This window comes from Tachypleus tridentatus, chromosome 2, assembly GCF_004210375.1.
Source record: "Tachypleus tridentatus isolate NWPU-2018 chromosome 2, ASM421037v1, whole genome shotgun sequence".
In the NCBI taxonomy this organism is placed as follows: Eukaryota; Metazoa; Arthropoda; class Merostomata; order Xiphosura; family Limulidae; genus Tachypleus; species Tachypleus tridentatus.
The window spans coordinates 66,750,558-66,773,289 of record NC_134826.1 but is presented as its reverse complement, the minus strand read 5'-3'; the positions used below and the strand labels follow the sequence as shown (position 1 = coordinate 66,773,289).

The window sequence follows — 22,732 nt, the reverse complement described above, 5'->3', positions numbered from 1 at the left end:
AGGGATTTTTTTCCTACATGTAAACAATCAATTCCATACTTAGTGCGAAACATTATACATGCACCTGGCCAGTGATTTTTTATTCAGCGTATTTAGTGGGATGTTTTTTACTTTAAGCTTTGATATATTTTGTAAATCAGTGCACGTGGTTATATGTTGTACATTCGTTATCAGAAATTAATTTACTTTTCGTCTCTATTGTAAAAGTAAGTCAAAGTGTTTAAACGCTTACCGACGATTCAGACACGTTGGAATTTTCGGTCTAGGGCATCGCGTCACGTAGAGAGTTCTCGAACGTGCGCCGACGCGCATATATCTCCTTTGAATTAGTGTTCCCGTCTGTTTCAGTGGCTATAAAACTCTCTAAACGATCTTTCCTGTTTCAAACCTGCCAATGAAATTATAAATGGAATTCTTAGCTGTCAGATATGTTCATTCTCGAAATATCTGTTTTAAACGTAAGTATTGTCGGTGCTTGATTATAAAAACAGCGGCAAGTCTATGGATTTTTACAACGCTAAAATCAAGGGTTCAATTCCCCTCGGTGGACTCAGTAGATAGCCCGATGTTGCATTGCGATAAGAAAACGCACATATATTAACGGGGGGGGGGATTAGGAAGATGACAAACTGAAGCTACTGTTTGGGGTGGCTAGAAGGAAGAATTGTTATTGACTGTGTCAGTAAGATATCTATTTGCGTTTCTGCCTTCAGATGAATAAAAACATCCAGATTCCGGCATAGATTAAACGCTAGGTATTACGAAATTTATTTTTTAAGGAAGATGACAAACTGAAGCTACTGTTTGGGGTGGCGTTTGACTGTGTTAAGATATCTATTTGCGTTTCTGCCTTTGAATAAAACATCCAGATAGATTAAACGCTGGTATTAACGTTTATTTTTAAGGTAGATCGCGTTTGTTTTTTTTGTTGTTTTTTTTACAATAGCTGGAAACGTTATACTACGTCGTATTTAAATTCGTTAAATATTTTTAAATATTAAAGATAGTTGAAAGTAAAAAGAGGTTCATTCAATTGGAGCTCAGAAAACTTCTGTTGGGTGACGTCACGCGCCTACTTTGTTTTCTCTTGTATAAAGGACATACATGTGAATGTACATGCACACGCTTGCACGCCAAACCCGTGCGTCTAGAGTGAGTTTTTTTAATACAAGGTGAAAAGTACAAAATTAATGAATTTTTAAAGCCTTTAGTAACTAAATATTTTCAGTGTCTCTCACTGGTTAATTGAGGGGGTTTAGCGTAGTATATTTGTCTGTAAACTGTTTTCTTTTTTAAGTGCAGAGAATACGCATTAATTTTCAGTCACCAAATAAATATGAAAAGAAATGAGTAAAGATGTGTACTTTAAGAAATAATAGTTGATTTATTTTTGATGGGCGTATTCAGTTTAGATGTAATTCATATTTTAATGTTCGTAATTTAAATATGGATACGTTTGATTGTTGGTTTCAGATTGTTCTTGTCTGAGGCGTGAATACGACCAAAGTTTAACAGACTACAGTGAAAAAATATATATAATACATACGAAGAGAACTTGGCCGCTAAAGTTAGCCCAGGGTGTGTACAGTACATTTGACTTAACCCTAAACTACTTCCATACGGTAACGTTCTACTGAATTCTTGCAAAATTTTTGTTTCTGCGAATAAAAAGTAGTGCAAGAAATTCGTAAAAATTTCTGAATATTCTGTTCTCTTGTTCGTTAGGGCTTTCGACTCGTAATCTGAGGGTCACTGGTTTGAATTCCCGGTACACCAAACTCGCTTGCCTTTTCAGCCGTGGAGGTGTTATAAGTGAGGGTAAATCCCACTATTCGTTGGTAAAAGAGTAGCTCAGTAGTCGGTAGTAAGTGGTGATTACTAACTGCCTTCCTCCTTATACTGATAAATTAGGAACGGCTAGCACACTGCCGTTATGTAGCTTTGCGCGAAATTCATAAAAAAAATATTGTTTTCTGTATAAAAACTGTCGCTGATTCTCGAACTTTACCTCATGTTCTCACCAAAAGAGCTTGTCACCATATCATTTAACATATCTAAAACGTGAGTGATGTGTGACCGTTGATTGTTTTTACACCCTAAACCTTTTGTCACTAGGTCACTAAACATTTACAGGAATGAAAGTCTTTGCAAAGCGTTTGACATTTTATCAATGCATGTAATACATTGGCGAATTAAAATGCGATTTACATCAGGTATTCTGCTGCGTATTTTATAAAGGCAGGACTACACACCATTATGCAACATCGGTTACATCACACCAAGACTTGCATGAATCATGTTTTTCATCAGTCCACTGCATGGCTTCCTGTTTATAATAGCATCTTACTCTTCATTGGTTTATTACAAAGCTTTCTGTATATAATAGCATCATGCGCTTTATTGGTCCATTGCATGGCTTTCTGTATATAATCGTATACTTTTCATTGGTCCATTGCGTGGCTTTCTGTATATAATCGTATACTTTTCATTGGTCCATTGCGTGGCTTTCTGTATATAATCGTATACTTTTCATTGGTCCATTGCGTGGCTTTCTGTATATAATCGTATACTTTTCATTGGTCCATTGCGTGGCTTTCTGTATATAATAGTATACTTTTCATTGGTCCATTGCATGGCTTTCTGTATATAATAGTATACTTTTCATTGGTCCATTGCATGGCTTTCTGTATATAATAGTATCATACTTTTCATTGGTCCATTGCGTGGCTTTCTGTATATAATAGTATCATACTTTTCATTGGTCCATTGCGTGGCTTTCTGAATACAATAGTACCATACTCTTCATTGGTCCATACGTGACTTTCTGATTATTTCTATTATACCTCGTGGTTTTGTATATTGATAGTGGTGTCAAGGTTTACTCTTCATCTTTTAATATTTAAAAAAAAAAAAAAATGTTTTGCAATCCAAAATTTTTGAAATAGTTTTTCACTAATAAATTATCCAGAAAATTATAAACGAAAGTCCATGGATTTGGGTTCGCTCTACCGTTTCAGTTTCGTTTCAGCAGCAACAATGATAATTTCATTGAAATATTTTACTTAGCCAGGTTGATACGTGAAGTACTTTCCATTCTGGAAATTGCTATATTTCGATTGCACCTTTTGGAGTCCGTTGTGCATAAAATGATCTTTACGGATGTTATTAATTGGTTAACTACACACGTATACGCACCAAGTGGCTCAACTGTGGGTCTATAGGCTTAGGTCGCTAAAATTCGGGTTTCGATAGCCAAAGTGTGTGCGGGAGTACACAGTCCATTGTGTGTATGTAGCTTTGCGTTTTATAACAATCATTCAAAAACGTTGGGTATTTTTGTGTATTCCACCGTTAGCAGCTCATGTTGCATGTATGCAACAGAACGGTCGATTTTGTAACTACCTTTTAGAACAGGAAAATGTACGGTGTTTACGTAGTGTTAGAGTCATTTCCCATTCTCTCATCACCTAATGTAAACTCTATGCATCACGTGATTAAGATTAAGCATGTTCCTTTATGTTGCAGCTAAACGTTGATATAACTACATATTGTGTAATCTTTGTACGGTATGCACTTTTCTGTTTTTTTGTCTGTTGTGATAAAACAATACAGGTTGGTTGTGGAGTCGGAGTGAAATAGTCTAGGACTATCTGTGTGACATGTGTCGACAATATCAGAGTACGTGCGACATCTTTCAGTTTATAATGGAATTATTCATATATCTGTCGCAGAGACATCTTTGTTAGAAATTGTTATTGACCATTCAAATTCTAAAACCTCCGTTAACCAGTGTTTATTTGAGGTAGAACTTCGGTCAAGCAGTGATGGAAGTTTCGCCTCACGACTTTATAACCACACCGTATTTAGGCATAGATTGTTAATGTTTAAAATATATTCTTTAACATTGGTTTAGTATTTTTGAAACGAAGGACAAGTTGAATGTACAAATGTAGATTTCAATATGGAGTATACTTGAGTCATGATTTCGCTTTTCACGTTTTCGCGGTCTCAGTTTATATTTCGCGGCTCATTTTACGCAACGAACACAGCACATTTAGCCTATTGTGCAAGTTTCTCGCCTAAAAAGACGTTTCAAAACTGTGTTATTTGTTTCATTAAACATTGTTAGCGCAAATAAAAGAATATTACAGAGAAATAATTGTACTTCTGAGACGTCATCCTAAGTGCGTCGTGTTCTCGATTGATAGAATCTGAGACGCTCTTAGCGTTGCTAACTAAAACATACGCATTTTCGTGATTAATATTTTAGTTAGTAGATTATCACAGTGTATGTGTAACCCACGTGACAAACGATTCGTGAAGGCCGTCGTGTACAGTGCAGAAGCCGTGTTCTAAAAGTAGGTCGAGGAAAGGGAAGACTGACTGACTAATTCGGGTTTTTTTTTTTTTTTTTAAAAAATTAAACTTAGGTTTTGCTTCAGTATAATTAACTGATAAAATGTCGTTTTGTTTTAAAAAGGCTCTAGGCGTCACTTTCCAAGTCAGTTGCGTGGTTAAAGTGTTGACTAAATAAACGTTTCTCGTAAACATTTAAACTTCTGGATGCGAGTATGCACTGTGCACGTGCATGCAGAAGATTAAAGCACGTGTATGTTACAAATCGTTCAGTATTTCTGAAACTCGGGAAAATTAATTTGTTGTAGATTTTTGTTAAACATGATGTAACACGTAACATGTTTTCATTATTCTATCTTTAAAAATATATTTAATATTTTACGATAAATAAGGTTTAAAACTTTCCAAGTGTCAGTAAAAAATAACCAGTTTTCATGTAAAAATTAGACAAGAATTCAAACTAGTGATACTAATTATTATCTTTGCCATCGTGTTGTTTCCTTTCACAGCGTTGTGAATAGTGTATGTGATATGATCCACTGTGTTATGATATAATGTGGTTTGATTAATTACGTGTGATTAATACAGAAATATATTTCGATCTCCAAATAGCACTTGTCTGTTTTTAAGCTTTTTTTTTTTTTAACTGTACCCAAAGCAATCTAATTCAACGCTTTTTGAAAGTTTTAATTTTCTCAAGTGTGTGCTATTGGACGTAGGCTTAGTAGTCAGGCTACCTATTATGCATCCAGATAAATTTCCTGTTAATGCTTGTACAAGAAATATTTCACTTGAGAAATGTTTGTATGTAGTTTGTAGGTATTAGTCGGTTGGTGTCTGTGATTTTATTGTTATACAGCACTCCCACAGACGTGTCGATAGAACAAACTTCAGTTCCCCCACAGTGGCATCCGGTTTCGATACCCGTGGTAGGCAGAGCAGAGATAGCCCATTGTGTATCTGCTTAATCACAAACAAACAGACATGCCAAATTTGAGATATTTCTCTGAAGTTAAGGCGCTAGACTCGAAATCTAGTTGTCGCGGGGTTGAATCCACGTCACTGAATATGCTTACCATTTCAGCTGTGGGGACATTACAAAGTAACGGTCAGTTTTATTGTTCGTTGGTAAAAGAGTAGCCCAACAGTTCGCGGTGAGTGACATTGGCTAGTTTCCTTTAGTCTATCAGTGCTGAATTAGGATGGTTAATTGTTTGCTCCTCTCTTCCTGAAGGATTGAATTGTTTTATTGTATAGTTATTTGTGTGTTGCTCCCCTCTTTTTTTTTTTTTTTCCTTCCAGTTGGTACGTTACTCCTTAAGTGATAAGAGATATGAAGTGAAAGATACAGTCGTACACAGCTTCAGTTGGTAAACATCAGTTAAGGGTATGTGTGTCAGCATGACTTGACACACAGAATAACGTGGTTTAATTAAACATTTGTATAGTTAATAACTTCATTTGGCCAGTTACGACAACTCGAACTTTAGTTTACGGGATCGGAACCTGAATTGGCATCTTGTCGTAACATCTGTGTTTGGAAAATAAGGAAAACAAGCCTTGGACTTTGTACATGGCTTGGCTAAAGTGCAACCGTTTGCGTGCTGCAACGATCTAATCCCCCCATAACTAATCAGTTTTAACATAACAGCAATCAAACAATTCTTAGGAGATATTTATAATAGTTGTTCATGGCTATGTGTTTGCATTAAAATTTATTTCTTCATTCAGCAAAGAACTTCAGTGAATTATTTCTTTTCTATCTCTTAATCTATTCCCATACATGTGTAACTTAGCAGTATATTTGTGTGATATTCGAAATGTTTTAAAGTAATAATAATAAACAGTGGTAAGTTCGTGGTTCTAACACTTTCTTAATTAAATTTATCAATTTGAAGAATCTGCGAATACATTTCTTTACCTTTCACAAGCACTCCGTTAAATTTCTGTAATGGGTAATATGGGTGGGTAATATAAAAATTATCCAAAATTTACAATGAAACTTCGTAACCACTTTATGGGCTAAAGATATTGGGAAATCAGTTTAAAGAATGCATTACCAAAAAACAAAGAGAAAAAATGCGAAGTGTCCAACGTTAAAAATACTGCCTCCCCACTCGGCGCGTGTATTAAAAACCTTATAACCACCGTGTTGAGAAAAACAAAACTTTCTGTTGATGAATCGCTTCAGAATCAACTTTTATGTTGTTAGTGCAGCTTAATATTAACAAAATGATTAAAATTGCGTTGTGCACCTACATGTCAATGGTATTTTAATCGCGGTTTTTATTTTAGTGTTAAGTTCTCTTTTTACATTTTTAGACTAACTTGTTGCGTATGTTGGTTAGACACGAAAACGTGACGTATCCTGCCATAGTTAGGAACGTGAGCATCGTATGCGCTTAACTGTGAGTCTCACACGTTCTGTAGGTGGCGTCTGATCTCAAATTACCGAACCTCTCAGTTGTGAAAGTACAACAAAAACAAATGCTACATGTATCAGCGTTGCCGAGTGGCGAGAAACGTTGTATTTGGTGATAACACCGTAGTAGCTTTGTGGGGATGTTACAGTAACATTTTGAAAAATTCGCGTGTTATGCTAGATGAATTGTGTGTGTATCGAGACAGATGCTAAACTTGTTACGATTTATTAAGACTGAAAACTTTATTAACTGTTGCAAAAGTCAACATATCTATAGTTGTTGGGATAGATGTAGTATACCGTTGCATGGAAGTAAGTAGTACAGGGTGTATTTATAAATAAGCAAAACACACACTGTGTAGCTTCGAGTTTTGTTTTATTGTAACATTCAGAGACCCGAGCTTATTCGGAATTATTCCCCTTCGCCCACATGTATGAGGGCTTGGATGTGGATGCATGTTTAAATATATATTTAATTTTAAATATTCTGACGTAAGTTATTCTTGTATACTGATGTAAATGATAATTTTAAAATAAAACTTTTCTAAATGAGAAATATACTTTTAAGGTTGAAGGACATACTATAGATTACACAACTGAAAGCTGACATGGAGAACGTGTAACTTTTGAAGTATTTTAATTCTGACATGTAGACTGTGAAGTGGTTTTATATGATTGGTTGATTCACGTTAGTGGAGACTAGTCTAGCATGTAGACCTCAGTGATAAGAATCGAAACAGGCTGCGTTCTTTTTTATTATTATTTTTTTTTTATTATGCCAAATTTTGAAGACTACCTTACATTGCCAGTAGATCTTGGAGTAGCAAAGCTGGGCCTTAAGGCCAGTTTATTTTTGGCTTAATGCAGATGATCTGTCAAAATAATTGCTGTAGTAAGTGATGCCAAGCTTAAATATGTGATCTGGTGTTCATGACTGTGCTGACATTGTGACAACCTTGATGAACAGTTGTCTTCGGTTTTTTCTTTCCAACAAAAGCTGGTATCAGTTAAAAACCAAACCAAACAGTCAGCAGAAATACTAGAACTTGGTAGTATTCATAAAATGACTATGGAGTATATATGGAATTTTAATTCCTTTTTTTAGTATATACTGCTGCATCTGTTATATCATATAATTTATGATCATCTAGTGTACTTTTGAAGAATCTTTGACTTATTAGTAACTTAACAACTACTATTGAGTCATGATAAAAACGTTTAATATTTGAGATATATATATATATATATATTCAGTCTCTGCTAAACTCTTATTTTAAAATTTGAGAATAAAACATTTATAGAGTGAAAGCTGTTGCCACTGGCTGTAACTTAGTGTGATTGTATCATTCAAAACAAATCCTGTTATATAAACTGGAAAAGCTAGAGATAAATGTTTATTATGGTTTCTTTAAATAAAGCTTTATGTGATGTGTTTTCAATAAATCATATAGTTAAGTTGTAAGAGATTTAATTGTAATTGTGATGTCCCCAATATAGCCATTTTTAAGATGCTGAATGTAGAAAAGATTGTGCATTTGAAAACTCCATAGCAGTTTGAAATATGTTATCCAAAATACTTTATCAGTGTGTTACTTGCATGAAGGTATATTTATTCATAGTAGGGAAGTTGCATGAAAAGTCTGAAGCCATAGGCACTTTAAAGAATTTTTACAGAATGTGTTTTGCATGCTGTTCTTATAATTAAAAACAAGTTTGGAGATTGTATTTCCATTTTCTTTGAACACTGTAAAGTGTATTCATGTTATTGTCAACAGTTTGACACTCGTCGTGAATTCAGTGTCTCAGATGTTCAGCATCCATAGATCTTGTGGACCTTTTTTCTGAACCACATCTGTCAGTTCAGTGACCATAGATTTTGGAGCTCTTTTCTCTGGACCACATCTGTCAATTCAATGTCCCGAGAAGATGTTATTCAGTAAAGCTAGGATTATAGAGCTGCAAATAACCTATGGTTCCAGAGACCAAAGAATATTATAAAGTTAGTTAGTTGTTCTACCATTTGTAATTTGAACATCTTGTAGTTGGTGGGAAGATGAAGTAATTAGATGATGTGAATGGCAATTTAGTGTCCAAAAAAATTATTTGTAGGAAGCATTATAGTGAAATTAGCATTCCAGTGACTAAAACACCATCAATCATGTTAGGGTTTATTCTTCCAACTAGAATTCACATGCAGACTTTCAAGTGTAAAATGTAGAATTGCATGCATAAAGCATTACTAAGGCTTGATAATAATGCTGGTATAACATTAAGGTAATATCATTCTGAAAATGACAAGCAGAGAGGGTACTGTAATCATGAGGCTTATGGAATGCTTATAAACAAGTTGATGCAACGTGGAACATTTCTGAGGAGTTTTGACTAAAAGTCATCATTCAAGGTGAGGCTTCACCTCAAATTATATAGTGTTAGGACATTGTTGAGAGAGGAGCATTTTGGTATTTTTCTAATTTCAATGGTGTAAAATTTTATATATGACCAAAGGAAGATAGAAAATATGAAAAATGACTGTTATAGACTAAGTAAGAGTAGAAGTACTTTTTTATTACTTGATTGTGAATTTATATAAAGTAAGGAAACTTATGGATGTACTAAATTCATTTAAAAAAGTTAAATATTCTTATGTAGAGTATGATTTAACATGAAAAATTCATTGCTCTATAAGCTAACTATAAAAATTTAAAACAAGGTAGCTTATGAATTCTTTAATTTGGGTGAAAGAAGAGCAGAAAGAATATTTACTCTCTTGTTAGTTGTTCTTTTGGATTATTTATATACAGAAATTGGTTTTTGGTGTTTATAATATTCTTTAAGTAGGGTATATCGTTTTCCCTTGTGTAATGGATGAAGATATATTTATCTGTGACTCTTGACATCATTACAGCAGGTACAGTATTGAATGAGAAACCATTTCTAATAAAGTTTTGTTCATATTTATCAGACTTCTGATACATTGCAGTATTAGTTCCAAACCAAACTAGGCTTAACCCTCAATACTGTTGGAATAAAACTTCATACCTTGTTTTTAAAGCTATTTGAGTATTTTGGTTGATTTTAAGGTCTCACCAATTGTTTAAAAAAAAAGCAGCAGATGTATGTGTAAAGAAGAAATATGCTTGTTTGATTGTCTCATAACTGACATAATTTAGAACTAATGAAAGTGCAACAAATTTGATGTTGAAAACTTGCAAGGCTAAAAATTAGTCTGGCATGGATAATCCAGTATGTAGCTTTGAGTTGCAATGAACAAATATACTAGCAATATATTGATTGGATTTCTTGGACAGTTGGAATAATCAAAGGTGGTAATAATTGAAAACTGGAGTTTTGATTAATCAATATTTGGAATGATTAAAGAGCAACACTCAGAAATGCTAATTTTGAGCAATTTACCAACATTGTAACCAAGAGATATAAATATGAATTACTAATGTAACTTCATGAAAATTGTTGTGCTTTTAGTAAACAAGTATGCTGCACATAAAAAAAAAAGTTTTCATTTTGCATTTGTAACCTCTAGAACATCCTACTTGAATATAGTTTTTATTTATAAATCTTTATACATTTTTTCACTACCCTAAAACTAACTGTACCAAAATCATCTATAGTGAAAGTTGAAAAATAGGAAATAAAAATACATTTTCTTCCCTTGAAATTATTGCAGGTTAAGTGTGTAAGTGTTTTGTTGCTTTTTGGACCATGTAATTATCATAGCAATGCAATAAATCATTAAACAAAAGTTCCATGCAAATTACATTAAACAAAAAACTTTTGAGGTGTATCATTCAAATAGTTATCTGTGAGAAGAATTCATTTATCTCTTAGTATCTAATAAGTTTCTGATTTGTATATTTTATTGAAGAATGTGTAATAGATGTACATAAAGCAAAGAACTTTTACTTTAGTCTTGGGGCTTTTTGCACTTTTGATATCAATTTTGTAAACTTTTTTTTTTTTCTCCACTACCTTGGTTGTCCAAAAATAATTCATGTGGCATTCACATATGCAGTCTTGAAAGCAAAAAAAAACTACCTTGGACACTAGCTGGATTAGAATGTCCAAAACTACTGTAACTTGCATAGCTTTCTAAATAACCTATAAATAGGTAAAGAAACATTCATTACTTCTGGAAACAGTGTGTTTAGTTCTAACACATCATTTACTAACAATGAATTATTGGATTTTACCACAATAAAACAATTATCTGATCTACATAGTGTAGAATTTTCTCTTTCTGTTGGTTGAAAAGTTTTCTGATCTACATATTGTAGAATTTACTCTTGTGAACGGGTCCAATAAGAACATTTCAGAGAATATTTAGACATTGTTTTTAAAACGGAATGCATTCAAGATGTGTTGAACAAATATGGTGATATTTTAGTAAAGCAAGGACATAAATAGGTTGAAAGTTTATATTCTGATTGTCAGTTACATCATTGGTTGATCAATCTGAAATCTTTGTAAGAGGAAAGAAAGAAAAACTAAAAATAGAAGCTACAGCACCATTAAGACTATGTGACTGTATAAGTATAGATTGAAATTTATTTAAAAAGTAATTTGATTAAATTTAGAATCTAATTCTGTGACACATGCACTTTAACCCACCAAAATCAGTAAGATTAATTGTAATTATGATTAACTGATTGGTTTATATGATGTGTAAGGTTACAACATAGGTAGTTCAGATAAAAATACAATGAGAGATGAAATGCAAACTTTGCAGTTTTCCAAAAGAACTGTTCATTTGTTTAAAATATATTGTTTTATTATTTGTGTGTATGGGGGTGATGTAATGAATTTGTTTTGCTGATACATGCTTGCATCAGACATTCATATTGAAGGAACAAAAAAGTTGGCATTGTTCAAAATTATATTACAATGCTTTTGCAGTCGACGGTCCTCCCGAGCAAACAAGCTTCCTGCGTTAAGCTCTAGTAGTGTAGACAGAGGTGCAGGGCAGCTACAAGGAGCTTCTGGCAGGAGTGGAATGTCAGAAGCAGACTCGGGACAGGAGGGAACATCGACTACTTTTAACAATGAAGATTCTACTAATATTCTTCCAAGTAAGTTATAATGGTGCACTGCAGTAGCAAATGTGTTTTTAAGTTATGTGTATTCAAAAGATATTAATAGAAGATACTTTTATAGTTGTAAGATAATTTAAACATGGCTGTTTTGTCTGGTGATTGAAAGATGTTATTGTGGTGTTAAAGAAAAGAAAAAAGGTTACTAATTTTCCAAATCCTACTTAAAAACCTTGCATTAAAGGATTAGGATATTATGATGGTAATAAGTTTTTGAATATTTTGTTTAAAATAAAAACAGAAAACATTAAGCAGGGAAGGTTGTATTTCTAAGGTGTGTGTAAGAATTAATATTCTTGTGCAAAATGATTTTTTGAATATAAATTACAGCTTATTCACTTTATTTTTGTTCTTATTATGGTATGTAAGGTGTAATATTTAAAAATGATCAAATTCTGGCAACCTTTATCTACCCTGTAGAGTAAAATCTCTTGTCATAGTTTAACATGAATGCTTAAGTTTGGACTTTTAATTTTTTGTTTCATGTGAAGAAGGTGATGAGATATGAAAATATCAAACTGTGTAATTGAAGGCAATTTTTGTAATACAGGGTGTTTGGAAAGTCACTGTGCAGTTTGGTCTGTTAATAAATACATGTGTACAGTGACTTTCCGAACACCCTGTTGTTCTCCATATCATAAAGAGGTATACTATCATTAAATGGAGTATTTATAGAGTTGTTTCTTGTACTTTCCAATGGAAATTCATCAAACTATATGAACAAGGACTTGGTAATAGATCTATAGGAAGGGCAGATTTTGACCTCTCTAGCTTAATCATATGTTACCAAACAAAGGCTTAAATCTTTGGTATACTAATTTTCATAATTTACTGATGCCGTTGCCATGACTACTAGTGTATATTTGATTGAATACCTTTTTATTTTACATTTAATCTATTTATCATATCAGCCAGTGTATAAGATAACTCTTCTTTGAAAACAAGGACTGATTTTACCCCTTGTCTTATACTCATGTTCAAAGATATGGTTCTAGTACGAACTCTTTTATTTAACCAAAATAGTATTCCTTTTACATTTATTTTCTGTTTTGAGTAAGTACATTGACATAATGCCATCTACTGTTACGGTAATGTTTCTTATTGTATCACGTCTTGATTCTTCGTACCTAGAAGATACCTATTTTGCATGCTAGTTACTATTAATTAAGACGTTTTTTATTGGAAATGTATTAGCCTCATCCATCATATTAAAATATTGATAATATATCAAAACCATTTACTTTCTTTAACATACACTAATTTTGTTAGCGTGTGTTTATTACAGATAGCTATTTTAAGGCTTAGTAACTTTTTGTAACACAAAGGAGCTTAACTGTGATGAAAACTTTGTAAAGTATTTTATTACATAAAGTTATGCTGCATTGAGCTGTGCATGTAACATTTGAAGAGCATAAAAAACTTGATGTATTTATTACTGCAGAATGAAAGCAGAATTGAAAAAATAACTTCTAAGAATTTCATTGCAGAAATAACATCCCAGACTTGGTTAACAATAGATTGTCCTACGTACTGAACGTCAAATAAATAATTAACTTATTCAAATAATTAAGAGCCATCTTGTGCACTAGTAAATACAGTAAATGAAACAAAACATTCAGACATAATTTAAAATGTTAAGTAGAACTGTGATAATAAAGGATCTTATATGACCAGTAAAAGCTGAACACCAGTTTATTGGTTGTTCAGAGTTATTTGAACTTTAAAATTATTAATGACAATATATCGTTCCTACTTATTCTTTAATATCTCCTCTTATGTATTGATTACTAAAGATTCAGTATATTTATTTGAAGTAACCAAACTTACCTTCCTGTGATTTACTACAATAGTCAGTTTTAATGCACAAAAGACACTGAAAGACGTATTTTAGTGTTTTGTGTTGTTGTTTTTTTAATATAACCTCTCTTAAGTAATGAACATTATGCAAATCAGAAGATGAAATTTTCCATGTGATCACTATCCAGACATTATTAAATAGTTGCTGTTAACAAGAGGTAAAATCAGACACTGCTTGAATTCCTGGCTGGTTAACAAAGCATCAAACACAGCCCTATTTGATAGCATGTGATCCTGTTTGATGGTAGTGTTTATAGGAACTAAGCTGTGTGACTACTCAGAATAGCTTATTTTACAGTTTAATATGTATTATTATTAGTCTACTAGTATGAAATATGATTGACATCTAACATTTGATTGCCTTATGTTGGTTTAGCTTCAAGTGGTGTAAGCAGTTCATCAATGGCAGCAGTTGCAGATAGTGAGTCTGATGAAAACGAAATGGGTAGACTACAAGGCAAGTTCTTTAACATTAAGTTTTGGACGTTTTTGGACTGTAGTGGTGTTAGTCAAATTAATTCAAATAAAATGATAGTAGTAACCACTGTTATAAATGAAAATATTGTGTAGTTAAATCTCAATTTAAAAATCTGACTTTTTAATGGCATAAAAATGATGTACAGTGACTAGATCACTACTGTGTATTGTATCTTAGCTGGCTTGATGACCTCTGATATTGGACAGAAGGCACTGGACATAGCAAATCTAGTGTGGTTGACAATATATTCTCCTTTGCTGTTACTTATGGAATCTTAGAATTACTGAAATACTGTAATTTTTCCCTCCTCATAGTGGAAATATTTAAATTGCATGCAACTTAATACAGACTAAAAATTTCCTATAATTTGGGTTTAAAAAATTCATTAAATATGACTTAGTATTCTAAAAAAAAATTTAGGTTGTGAAATCTCAAAATTGTTTTGTTAGTCACTGTTTTAAAAAAAAATTTTATTGTTGATAAAGTTTCAATTTGTATGTCCAGCCAGTTACAGCTTAACATTCATTAACTAACTTTGATCCCTTGCTTTGCCAATAGCACTAGTCAACAGTTCTGACAAAACACGACAGATTTATTTGGTATCTGTTGCCTCAGTTTCCAAAACTACAATGCTTTAATCACTGTCAGTTTAGATATTGTGATTGTTTGCTAAGAATATTTAAGGTCAAGATAATTTGTACCTCAAAAATATATTTTTTTCAGTTAAAAATAAGTTATTTGTATGCATTATTTGGAAATGATAAATGTAACAATGGTATTCAGTAAATACAGATTTGAGTTTTTTTTTTATATTTTGCCATAATCTCTTGTACTTATTAAACCTGATCATCCCATATCTGGTGTTACTGTTATAGAAAATTTATGTAGCTGTAATAACTTTCATACAGGAATAATTTCACAGTAAAACATTTTTGAGAAAGAAAAGAATGATCAAAAAACTAAAAAATTGGTAGATCAGTATTTTTTTTCCAAAGTTTTCTAAACTTTGTATGGGATTCCTTTGATCACTCTTATAAGAATTCAATGTAGTCAAGTTCTTGAGAAACTACAAGTCACGGTTCTAACCACTGTTTAGTCTATGGTGCCATAGGTGATTTATAATCTTAATATGATATATAATATCTTAAATGTTAGCTTCACATTTGAGCTTTGTTAGTAATTGCTCAGACCACATGGCATTACTATGTAGCAACTTTATCCAAATTATAGAATCATTAACAAGGGAAAAAGTAATGAGAGTAATAAGACATGAATCATGTTTACAAGAGATGATTATTTCTGAAAAATCACAAAGCTATGTTTTGGGGATAGACAGAAATTATTTAAAAATGTGTTGTTTGTAGGAAAAATGCCTCAAAGCTGCAGATGATTGAAAGGTGGAACATTTTGAATGTTTTTCTTTATTGAGTATTTCACAGAATGAATGTTACAAAATATTATTTTACTTTACATTTTGATGTGCAGGTGTGAACTGCTCTTGATAAATGTTCATTGGTTTTGAGAGGGCTTACCTTTATTGGGATAATTGTTTTCCCATGGACAGAGCAGACTTAAAGGGGTTTGAGAAGAGTTTATGTAATCTGTAATTTTTATTTAATGGATGAATTGAGTACAGTGTTATTCCAATTAAGCATTAAAATAATTTTATTGTATGAGACAAGTTGTTTATGGCAAGTAGCAGAAGTGATTTGAAATGCTTTCTTGATGCCATGTTTGTACACATCAGGGTAGTGGGGTTGAGCATAAATTTTGTTACTAAAGCCTATAATTGGTAGTGGTGTTGTTTGTCTGTCACCAGTTGGACATTAATTATCCCAGGAGAAAGTGCTGGCTTATTTGCAGAAGTACAATGCTTGACAGTTTTTATAATAGGTACATTGTCAAGAGTTAGAAGCTTTGTATTGAATATGATGAGTTTCATTCTTACATGGATTTTCAACATTACTATGCTTAATTTTGTACAATGCATGTTTATTTTATCCCTTTGCCAAGTTGTGCCTTGTCATTTTATAACATTTGGGCAAGGGATTGTATTTTCTTGAGAAAACAGACACAAGTGAATGAAGTCCTGAATAAATATAATACCAGTATAAATTATGATGTAGTGTTTCTGTAGATTTGTTCTGTTTTCATCCATTTACTATGTGAATGATGATGTAATTGTTTTTTTGTTTGTTTGTGTGTGTGTGCTTTGTATAGCTCTCCTCGAAGCAAGAGGCCTTCCTCCTCATCTCTTTGGAGCCTTAGGACCACGCATGCAGCACTTACTGCATCGGTCAATGGGAAGTAGTGCAAGTAAGAAGCTGCTACCTATTTCTACACTTTAGTGTATAAAGGTGGATGAGACACTGAAGTTAATAATCATATATTTATGGTGTAAGTCTGTCTCATGTGTCAACTCACCACAGTGGTGAGTGAAAGACATCCAAATCTCCATTGGATCATCATTGTAATGATGACTAGTCTTTTCCTCTTCCTCCAGGATTACGAATAAAGGGTAGAGTTTCTAAGAACTAATCTTAACTCGATAAATGATAAATTTGGCTTCAGTGTTTCTTCCTTTTTAGTAAGTTTTATAATTGTTTTGAGTCTCACCTATATTCATACATATTTTGAGATTAGACAACTTGTTAAATGTTGTTTGTTTAAGATATGGCACTGAGAATTAGTTTCCTGTTTTTATTAACATACTGTGCTTAACCTGGATTCACTCTTTATTTATTAAAATATTACTGATCATTGTAAAACTCCCACAAATACAAGAAGAATCTTTATTGATCCTAGAAATTGGCTTTATGTAACTTTGGGATTATCTTAACATATAAATGTTGTGGTTGTATAAGGTAGTTATTTGCATTTTTTTTAAATTTTTAACTATACAGAATGGAGATGGGGTAAACAGATTGGGAACTGTAATGCAACACAACAGATTTCACCTACATAATATGCTATGAAATTTACTTATAATTTAATATTTTTAAAATGTAAGTTAATTATAGTAGTATAAATTATTTTGTAAAATAAGGCTGCTACAAGTGTATTGATATGTTTTAAAATATGTACCACATTACTAAATTTCTTGTACAAGAAACTGTGGATCTTTGTTAGGTGGCAAAGCTCACCAACTTGTACAGGGTTTGCAGGCAGCTGGTGATGAGGGCCAGCAGTTACAAGCTGTTATGGAAATGTGTCAGTTGTTGGTGATGGGTAATGAGGATACGTTAGCTGGCTTTCCTGTAAAGCAAGTAGTCCCAGCTCTAATTAATCTGCTATCTATGGAACATAACTTTGATATGGTAAGTGTACTGGTACAATACAGCTATAATATTTAATTAACAATAGTTTTAAACATAACATGTTATATATAACATTTTTCCATGGTACTTTTGTATGGTACACATATTTGTGTGGCGAGATTGAACTGATTTTCCTCAGCTTAATTTTTTTTTTCTTCCTATAAAACCTATAAAATATCTCAATTCTTCATGGAATATTTTCTTTTATTAAGTTCTTAAGACACCATTAGGTGATATAGAAGTATAAGTTATTGATGGTTTGTTTCTTGTAAATACTTTTCAGTAATCCAAATCAAGTCATTAAATTAGGAATGCACTTTTTAATGTGTAAAACCATTAAGTGCTTTCCTGCTCAATTATTTCATTTCTGCTATAATTAATTTTTAGTCTTGTAAATTAACTTAATTTAGATGAATCATGCCTGTCGTGCTCTCACGTACATGATGGAGGCTCTTCCCAGGTCTTCTGCTGTTGTGGTTGATGCTGTACCAGTGTTTCTAGAAAAGGTAAAAAGTGCTTGAGTGTATATATTTATGAAAAATTGGGGATAAAAAGGATATTAGAAGCACTGAACATTAATTCTAACTTGTAATAGTAAGAACTCTACAATCAAGTAATGTTTCGGATAATGATAAGCTTTTGAAAATCTCTTTGTCCATCTCATTCATAGGGAGGGAACATAATTCCATATGGTTTTTAAACAAAGAATAGTTGGTAGTGATGGTACTGTTGTGACTGATTAAAAAAAATTATGATGATGACAACATTTTTATGCTTTGCCCGGATTCTGAACCAACTTAGCCAATCATGGAAATGTGCCAATTCCTAAACAGAACAAGTACTATGTAGTATTTCACTCATCAGTAATACCATGTAAACACTTAACTCCTAAATAATATGAGCCTGGCATGGCCAGGTGATTAAGGCACTCAATTCTTAATCCAAGGATTGCGGGTTCGAATCCCCATCACACCAAACATTCTCACCCTTTCAGCTGTGGGGACATTATAATGTGACAGTCAATTCCACTATTCACTGGTAAAATTGTAGCCCAAGAGTTGGTGGTGAGTGGTGATGACTAGTTGCCTTTCCTCTAGTCTTACACTGCTAAATTATGTATGGCTAGCACAGGTAGCCCTGGAGTAGCTTTGCATGAAATTCAAAACAAACCAAACCTAAACAAAAAAAATGGTAATTCAGTATTTCACACATTGATAATACCAAGAAAGAATGTCATCTCCTAAACAAAAACAGTTGCGTATAATTTCACTTGTAATGCAATTAAAATATTTCAACTGTTAAACAATATAAGATGTAGTAGTTCATTAATTTTACTATTATGGACATAGCACGTATGTCAGTATCTATGTTGGTAGCCAAAACTCCTTTACCATCTAATGAATGGTACCATAAACAAAAATCCATAAAATAGTTCACATTTTAGACATTCAAGATTCAGACAGTTATAAAAATAACTAGTATGTGTAACAACCACTTCATCACAGAACATAGTTTTAAAGAAAGTACTCTTCACAGAACTTTTACTACAGCTGTGCGTGAGAGTTTGATTTTATCTTCATTGATGTAATTTTTTAATGTAGTACTGGGAAACTGGAGTTTTAATAAAAAATATATAAATGGTAACACTTTTAATATATAAAAAAACGTTTATATTGATAAAATCTGTATAAATTTTGACCTTTATGTTCATTCAATCAATTTGATGCAGAGTTGCGTATGACTAAAGAACATGATACGAACACTCTTCCCAGAAAAGTAAATTCCTTATTTTAGTAAATGCTCACTTTTTCTAAATGTTTTTCAATAATGTACAAATACTATGATTAGTAATTAACAGCACAAACAGCCACCCATGGGAATGCATTTCTTCTAGTACCATGTAATTGCTGAATGAAGAAAGTTGTAATCTTTGTGCAGTTTCAAAACTTAGAAACATTTTTATATCTGTTTTGTAGTTGCAAGTAATTCAGTGTATGGATGTTGCAGAACAGTCCCTTACAGCCTTAGAAATGTTGTCTCGCAGACACAGTAAGGCTATTCTACATGCTGTAAGTATCTTTGTATTACCATTCTTTTTTGTATTTGTATAGTGTAATTTTGTTGCTATTGTGTTATATGTATTAGTTGCTGTTTATGCTGTATGTATGTTTATTATACCTGTGTTTTCCATGAATTCTTGCTTATAATATTGTGGCATTCCTACAGTTATGTTTTTTATTGCAAGTTCTAGGAATGTGTCAACTCCAAGTGCTTTATGTTAGTAATTGTACATTTGAATATTTGAAAAATGTTATGAGACAAAATGGGGTAATGTGCTAATCATAATATTTGACCTTTGTGTTACATATAGTACATAAATTCCTTTATCCTGTTTAAGGATTACATGAAACACAATAAAATTTTAGTCTTTATTTAATGTTACTGCTATGGCTAGATCACTTTTTATCTTGTGTGAATTATGTTGTTCATTGAACCCTGCAAAACTTTTGTGGACTTCGTAGTTTCATGTGTGTCTGTGTGTACATCATTAACAAATTTATCTTTATCAACAAGTATGTTAATACAAATGTGTAAAAATGGCCTCATGCTTTTGCAGTCAAAGTGATGTTATTAACAAAGAAAATGTATAGAACTTAATTATTTTAATTTAACTTTCTGTTACTGTATGATAAGCAAGTGTCTCAGCTAACCATTATTCCTTTACTAGAGAGGAGTTTCTGCCTGCCTGACCTATCTGGACTTCTTCTCCATAAATGCCCAGCGAGCAGCTCTCATCATCATGGCCAACTGTTGTCAAAACTTGACGACTGATGAGTTCCATTTTGTTCAAGAGTCCATACCAATTCTGAGTGCCCGTCTCACCCAGCAGGACAAGAAGTCCGTAGAGAGTGTATGTCTGGCCTTTTCACGACTTGTGGACTGTTATCAGCATGATGCTAAAATCCTGATAGAAATTGCTAACCATGGTCTCTTTAGGAATATCCAACAGTTGGTATGTTGTAAAACAAACAGACCTTCAGTTTTATTTCCATACTGTAGTTTAAAACAGCACTAGGATTTAATTTTCAAACATTTTAATGACCAATATGCTTGTTTTTTTGTTCAGTGATACATAAATGCATTTTCTCTATATTTAGGCAGAAAAAATTAAATTTTATCTTTTTAAAGGTAACTGAGAAGTTATGAAAACAATGGAAGTTGAGTTTTCCTTATTAAGAACTTCAATATTTTTTTTTATCATATCAGGAATTGATGGCTGTAGAAAACTTGTGTATGATGTGCACTGAAGAATTTGGCTGATAACTGAACATTGTTCTCATAAATAAAATACATTTACATGCAGAAAGTAAACAAACTATTCTAAACTGTAATAAGAAAAACAAGTTTTGTTTTATAACATTACATATGAGAAGTCTAGATGATTATATCTAAATTTACACAACGCGTTACTATCATCAGTATATCGCCATTACTTCTTGGAAATAAGAAAGGTTCATAAGCTTTATCTTACAATATTTTTTGATATGAAGGTGTCCTCTTTGCTGTTGCTGTTCTCCAGTAGATATGTTACTTTAAAAATCAGGGCTCTGATTTAATGATCTCCAGCATTCATAAGTGGTGTGCTCCCTGTACAAGTAATTGTATTATTTATTAATGTGTGTGAATTGTATTGTACACAATATTTGAAATCACACACCAAAGTTAAAAATCAAACTTTTCAACTCCATTATACATAAAATTGCTGGAAAATATGTTAATTCTGAGACCAATCCACAACCTGCTTGTGGTTTCTCTCACCACTAGTACCTTGACTTCATGTCTGTCAATTCTTGAATAGAACAGTTATTTATTGTTTCATTCATGGTTAAAACTGTTTTTAACTGTGGTGCTTTTGATGTTATGTTGGTTGTGTAGCTGACAATATCATTATTTTTTATATGGAATTTGAGGTAAAAGTTGTTTTGAAAACATAACTTAGGCTCAGTTTTTAATGGTAAAGTATATGTGGAAAAATCGACTAGAAAGTTTATTTGTTCACAAAGCATATTCTCAGAAGGCTGGTAATATGTTGTTTTTATGCTGCCTTTTTGAGTAGTTATTGATCACTGAAGTTTTCATTGTGAAATTCTATGCTACATTGTATTTTAATGTGTCACCTAGTTGATGGTGTCTCCACCTGTCATCAGTTCTGGCACGTTTGTAATGGTTTTGAGGATGTTGGCCATAATGTGTGGTTCATGCTCTCAGCTAGCAGTTCAGTTGCTTAAACAAAGTAAGTAATCTTTTCTTAAGCTGAAACAGTAATAATCTAGTATGGTCTATTTATCTCCACATACAACTTTGAAAAAGGATTGCTAAAAAGTTGAGTTTAATACATCTTGTGAAATGTAGGCAAATACTCTTTTTAACAGTTCAAAATGATGTAATATTTTCTGGCTTAAGACATTTGTACGTTCAAAAATTAGAAGTTTTTAATTACTTTATATGAGATGAAAATATCTTGGTGTAGTCGTAAATATTACTCTCTTTTTCTTACAGATATTGCAGAAAATTTAAGATACCTTTTGATGGGCAGTGTTGAGCCAGTGTCTGAAGAAATAGAAGTATGTAAAAGAAGTTAAATATTGTTTTAATTCTTACAAATAATCAACTGCTACTTAATTTATAGCTGGATGGTACCTGCCTTTATTAACTCTGTCAACATGGGCTCTGATTTGACCAACCACTTGAAATCTTTTGTACTCTTTTAAAAGTCTTTACAGTTTTGATAATACTAATGTTTAATATAGTGTCTACATCTTAACAAAGTTTGGCAGACTTTCAATAACCTTTATAAGCCTTTCACACATCTTATTTTTTTAGTGAAGTATTTTTGATAATGTAAAAAGGTTTGTCCTTGAATATATCAAAGATCTTTTGACTAATCTGTGTGCAAAGTGAATTTTGCATTAAGATTGAAAATACTTTTCTTCATCTCAAAAATCTCCAATTTCATTTGTTTAATTTCTTAAAATCTCAAATGTATTTCAAATATTTGTTTTCAAGTTGGTCAATAATAACCACCAAAAAAATGAAAAAATCAAAATGAATCTAAATTCTTTTTTTTTCTTTCTAGAATGACTTCAAATTGTAACATGAAACAACATATTTTTATCCTTAGTAGCTTTAAACTTAA

At 32.3% G+C, this 22,732-nt stretch overlaps 1 protein-coding gene across 15 annotated transcripts in view; it reads left to right on the top strand.

Moving 5' to 3' along the window:
- Window positions 1-22,732, top strand: part of LOC143244075 (E3 ubiquitin-protein ligase TRIP12-like) — a 104,210-nt gene that overhangs the window by 36,364 nt on the left and 45,114 nt on the right. For 11 of the 15 annotated variants that reach the window (XM_076488114.1, XM_076488112.1, XM_076488110.1 and 8 more), the window contains 9 exons: window positions 11,690-11,862; window positions 14,117-14,197; window positions 16,439-16,534; window positions 17,348-17,535; window positions 17,946-18,041; window positions 19,512-19,604; window positions 20,264-20,548; window positions 21,718-21,829; window positions 22,096-22,160. In XM_076488114.1, coding sequence (XP_076344229.1) covers window positions 11,690-11,862; window positions 14,117-14,197; window positions 16,439-16,534; window positions 17,348-17,535; window positions 17,946-18,041; window positions 19,512-19,604; window positions 20,264-20,548; window positions 21,718-21,829; window positions 22,096-22,160 — 1,189 coding nt within the window. Of the gene's footprint in view, window positions 1-327; window positions 459-6,846; window positions 7,091-8,553; window positions 9,180-11,689; window positions 11,863-14,116; window positions 14,198-16,438; window positions 16,535-17,347; window positions 17,536-17,945; window positions 18,042-19,511; window positions 19,605-20,263; window positions 20,549-21,717; window positions 21,830-22,095; window positions 22,161-22,732 lie in introns of those variants that run through there. The other 4 variants (XM_076488122.1, XM_076488121.1, XM_076488120.1 and 1 more) reach the window with 4 other exon arrangements.